The 5,450-nt window shown below is 48.0% G+C and overlaps 1 protein-coding gene across 2 annotated transcripts in view; it reads left to right on the top strand.

The window, feature by feature from the left end:
* DNAAF5 (dynein axonemal assembly factor 5) overlaps positions 1-5,450 on the top strand; it is a 61,058-nt gene that overhangs the window by 338 nt on the left and 55,270 nt on the right. Inside the window, exons 1-4 of one of the 2 annotated variants that reach the window (XM_019512902.1) lie at positions 597-629; positions 2,418-2,602; positions 2,708-2,832; positions 3,674-3,789. In XM_019512902.1, the coding sequence (XP_019368447.1) occupies positions 2,429-2,602; positions 2,708-2,832; positions 3,674-3,789 (415 nt within the window). In that variant the 5' untranslated portion in view covers positions 597-629; positions 2,418-2,428. Of the gene's footprint in view, positions 1-596; positions 630-2,417; positions 2,603-2,707; positions 2,833-3,673; positions 3,790-5,450 lie in introns of those variants that run through there. The other variant, XM_019512901.1, reaches the window with a different exon arrangement.

Raw genomic sequence — 5,450 nt, forward strand, 5'->3', positions numbered from 1 at the left:
CCGGGAGCCGTGCGAGGAGCTGCGCCTGGCGCTGGTGCAGCTCGTGGGGCTGCTGGTGGAGCGCGGCCGCGGCGCCGGCCTGGCCCCGTATCTGCCCGACCTGGTGCGCGTGCTGCAGGCCGCCCTGCTCGACCCCTACCCCGAGGTGAAGCGTGAGGCCTGCCACTGCGCCACCACCTGCGCCCGTGCCCTGCCAGGTGCGGCTGAGCTGTGGGTGGAGCGGGGGGGCAGGGAGGCACAGGGCAGGGCTACATGGGGTGCGGAGGAGTCCCTTCTGGATCCTGCTCTGCACAGAGGCGGACGCTTGACATCTGCTTGTCGTTGCGCAAGGGCAGCGGGGCAGTTGTCCTCTGTTGATACGAAACTGGACGCCTTTGCATTCTCTGTTTTTTCGATTGAAGAAGGTCCCACAGTCGCAAGACCATTTTAGGCTGGACACGAGGAAAATGTCAAAGTGGCGGCATCCCTAGCAATGGGCCTTCTCTCTCTCTTCAAGAGAAAAATAGAGGCTGTAAAGGCATCACATTTCATATTCGTAGAAGACGGAAGACAACGGGACTGTCCTCTGTGATGGCCGCCCGAGCATCAAGATGCTTTGAAGAGAAAAACAGAGGACGTAAAGGCGGCGGGTTTCGTATCAATAGAGGGTGGAGGAGCAGAAAACCAGACTGTCCTCTGTGATGGCTGCCCTGCTTGGGGGGTGCTCTGCCTCCAAACTACAATCTCTGGCATGTAGGAATACGCGTGGGTTGGAAAAATCAGCCTGTCTTGTGCCTGTCTCCCCGCATGTCTGGATAAGCCTGGGCTGCTCCCTGCCCCATCACCCTGTGTCTGGATCGGAGCTGTTGCATCTATCCCCTTCTATCCCCCTGGCACATCTGGTTTGGCGTCACTCTGCCCCTACCACCCACATGTCCACATCGGGGCCACTCTGCCCCAACCCGCCTTGCACGTACATCTGGTTTGGGATCGGGCAGTGCTCCATCCTCTTCGGGCGGATGGATTGGGTTCAGGCTGCACATGCTCTTCACCGCCCCCCGCACCACCAAATGGGGCCTCATCTGCTGGCCCCACATACTGGTTTGAACCCACCAGCCAGATCCAGCCCACAGCGAGACCTGGTACTGTCCATCTGGCCTGCTGGACGAAATGGTTGGGCACTATTGATATACTTGATTCCTTCTAAACTCTTCATTTCTTAGGTGTTAACAATCTCCTCTCCATTTTTTAATGGGCTTTAAGGTTTCCCCTAATCAAGCTAGTTTTTCTTCTGCAGTGGTGCTGTCTGTGAGCTGTTCTCGCAGGCCTTTTTTTAACTCTAGACAAAAACATTGACTCAGGTGTGGAAATGCTACCTCAGCTGATAGATTTCATAGACATCAGGGCTGAAAGGGACCTCAAGGTCATTGGGACGTGCCCAAAAGGCAGGAAGTCGGCTAAGGTCAAAGGATCTCAGCCCAGATGAGCATCCAAATGTTTCTTAAGTGTCCAGAGTAGATGCTTGCATCACCTCTGGGAGAAGTCTGTTCCATGCCTTGTGGTGTCATACAGTAAGTAAGTTTTTCGTCATGTCCAGCCTAAAATGGTGTTGCAGGACTTTGTGACCGTTGGACCTTGTCATCCCTTGGGGTGCTCTGGTGAACAGGCATTCTCCCAGATCCTGATGCATGGCCCTTATGTACTTATAGGCTGCTACCAAGTCACCCCTGAGCCTGCTCTTCTCCAGGCTGAAGAGTCCCATAGCTTGTAGCCTCTTTCTTAATAAGGTCTGTCTTCTTGCCCTCTGATCATGTGCATCTCTCTCCTCTGGACTGTTGACTCTCAGTGAAGCACTATCAAGATGCTCAGGAAGAGTAGATTTAGTTTTATGAATCGGCAAGATGTCCATTTAATTCTAACAACTATGGGGCTAGTGAGACAACATCTTTTGCTTATTTTTGCCTAGTGTGTTGCGCTTATATACAAAATAAGAGAGAGCAAACAAAAGCACAATTCAAATAAAGGGGTTTTTTGTTTTGTTTTTTTCCCCCCTTTGATCTTAAAGTGAATAAAATAGCTCTAGGCCTCTCACTTATTACTACAGCTCCTAGTTTCTTTTTAACTGTAGAAAAATATACTGGGTGCAGGGGTGCATGTGGGATGACGCATAATCCTTTTCCAGTCCTAAATCTGCCCATGGAAGAAGGTGCCTAGTTCGGAGGATTATGGAGGTGCTAAGGGGGCTAACGGGCCTGAGAAGAGGGTAGCTGACATGCTGCCCTTCCATCCGAATGCATGGTCCTAACGAAAGCCATGTGCTGCATAGACATAGTGGGATAAACACAGTAGCTATACAGTAAGGGGGAAAATATATAAGTCTTTGCTGGCTGTGCACATGAGCAAAGGTCAATGGAGCTTCCTCTCTCTCCTCTCCACAGAACACTTTCACATGGAGTCAGAGTTGCTGATAAAACCCTTAATGCAAACCATTTCACACCAGCACTTCAGAGTTCGTGTGGCCGTAATTCAGGCCACAGGAGCAGTGATACAGTTTGGCAACGGGAAGTCTGTGGATGACGTGCTCTCTCACCTAACCCAAAGACTCTTTGATGAAATCCCGCAGGTAATGTTCTTTCCTTTTAGGCAGATTTTCCCGTTTGTTTTTGTAATTCTTCCCTACGTGTCACAAAGCTGTGACAACATGCAGTGTGTTATGTTACCCTTTTAGGTTCGGCATGAAGTTACCAGTGTCATTGGAGAATGGCTATTGCACTTGCAAGATAGATATTCTTACTTTCACAAGCTGATTCCTGTGTTACTCGGCAGCTTTACTGATGAGATGCCTGAGAACAGGTCAGTGGAACATAACATGCATTTTTTCCATGCATATTTTATATCCGTGGAGGGCAAAATGTGGCCCCTGATTGCCCCTGTAGTGTTCCACATGGAGCCAAAACCTGCTTGTGCCTGCTGACCCAGCCCCAGCCTGGCCCCAGTCCTAGCCAGTGTGCACAGCTTCCCGGCGGGGCTGATCACAGGGTAGTTACCAGGGTACTGCTTGGCTCTCCCTGCCTCTAGTAGCTCCTCCGTCTGCCTCTGCTGCACTGTTTTGGGCAGCCGGTAGCATGGTGTGGGGAAACAACAGTGACCATGGGGGGTCATGCCAGCCACCACATAGCCACCCCGGTATCTTCTGAAAGGTTTTGTGTTCAGCCCTGGATAGCTCACCAAAACTCCATTAAGTGGCCCACCAGCCAAAATAATTTCCCACCCCTGTGCTATATGAAAGTAGCTCTGCTCTTTTAAGTACCTTGAAGGTGTTCAGGAAAAAATCCTCATCTTTTATTTAGTAACCAACTGATCTTTACACAGCTTTTATGTCACTAAAGAAAAAGTTGAATGTTGCATTCAACTATATGCTCTTATTAAAAGATTAGAATACAAGATGCATTATTTTTGTCAAAATATTTTTCCCCTGGCTTGTTATATTTTATAGAATTTAATGTTAATTAAATCAAAATAAATGTTTCTTGCTCTCTAGTTTGTATAAGTGTAATTATCAATGGCTATTCAAAGATACTTTTCATGTGATTAGAGGCAGGTGTTTTCCTCTCCAGCAGCCTGTTTTTAAAATTCTTTCACTGTGGATGTATTTTAGTCATAGTGGCTAAAGCACTTTGATTTTACACTGTAGGCAATTGGCTCTGAGTTACTGGAAGAGGGTAGGCTCACAGTGGGAGAAGGAAAATGAAGAAGACCTTAAGGATAAACTTAACTTCAGTGTTGCACCATCTCATTATCCTGAAGGAGGTGAGTATTGTAGGAAGCATAAAGAAAATGAAACAGCTGGCTCACGATTTTTTTTATAATGATATATGTGTAGGTAAAAGGTAGTGGTAGAGAAAGGGAAGAGAAAAGTGGAAAAAAATAACACTTAAAGGCAGACAGTTGTTTGTGTGCGAGGTCTCAGGACCAATCAATATGTATGTGTTTGTTCCAGGTAGGATTTTCAGAAGCGTTCAGTGTTGGACCTTTATTGACCAAAATGAATGCTTTTGAAAATCCCATTTAAAGTCATCTATACACTATGGATTGTGTGACTTGAAGTTCTAGAGACTGTACAGGAAAGTTTCACAAGCTTACTATGGAATCTCTCTTATTTTTCCCTGTTGTTGTTATCACAGTGTAATATATCCATCTGAATTAAAATGCAAACAAAAAATGTTATGTTCATTTGGCTAGCATTCCTAGTTTATGCAGATTTTAATAAAGAACCTGAAACGCTTACCTCTTTGTGCAGTGATACAGTTCTCATGATTGTGAATAGATCTGATTTGTTTCTATTCTTTATTTTACTGAATTCTTTCTCTTACTGTAACAGTACATCAAGTGTTCCTACCATTGTAATGCATGTCTGCATAGCCAAACTTCTATTTAGTAGCCAGTGTATCTACTAAAAATTAAACTAATAACTCCAGAGAAGGTATGAGAACACATAGCGATTGGATACAGTGTTCAGCTTTCCAAGTTACTCAGAACATTGACTTCTTCCAGCATTGATTCAATTTCTCTACTGTTGTCCTAGGCCAGGGGTGCTCAGTCCCTGGCCCATGAAGCTGTACCATCCAGCCTGCAGAGCTCCTCTTGGCTCTGAAAATTTGATGGCCGGGGAGCAGCGACAGCTTTAATTGCTGCTTCTGTGCAGTCAAGTTCCTGTACCTGTGGGGAGCCTTGTGGGCCAAATAGTGTGGTCCTGCATGCTAGGTCACACATGTGGGGCTGGATGTGGATGCCACTTCCATTCAGCCAACCTGCAGGGTCAAAGATTTGAGCACCACTGTGCTAAGCTACATGAATCCCTGGATCAATATCTGTGTCCGTTTCATTTATTTAACATAACTTGAATTTTATTACATGGGCCAGATTTGAGGTCAAGGGGAAGTAGTTTTCCAATTTGGGAATTGGTGTACAGGCAGCCCTCGACTTAAGACTTTTTGAGTTGTGACAACCCCATTGTGACACCCCGTTTTGAAATTCTGACGTAGGTTTCATCTTTACCACGGTCGATACAGCTTGCAGCTGGTAAGTGGCAGAAGGGGTATGGGGGTAAGTGGCAAATCGATGCCTGCCAGGGTGAGGGAGGGGCTGGGGCTGGGGCTGGGGCTGGGACCGGGGCTGCTGCCTTGAGCCCGTCGCTTCCCCGCTTGATGCTCACGCGCGTGGGCCCCAGGACCCCTCAGCTCTGTGCAGCGCCCGGGAGGGAAACGAGGAGAGAGACGGGACGGCTGCGAGGGGTAAGGTTCCTTCGGCAGCGACCACGGGCAGTAAGGAAGAAGGGCTGCATTGCACGGGGGGGACACGCGCTAAAGTGTCACCACCTCAGAGGCGGGAGCATGGGGTGGAGATGCTGAGCCCCACTTCCCGTGGCCACGAGGGGACACTTGAATGGAAGAGACCTTCTGCGGTGCAGG

The sequence above is a fragment of the Gavialis gangeticus genome, unplaced genomic scaffold, assembly GCF_001723915.1.
Source record: "Gavialis gangeticus isolate Ggan-Ray unplaced genomic scaffold, GavGan_comp1, whole genome shotgun sequence".
In the NCBI taxonomy this organism is placed as follows: domain Eukaryota; kingdom Metazoa; phylum Chordata; order Crocodylia; family Gavialidae; genus Gavialis; species Gavialis gangeticus.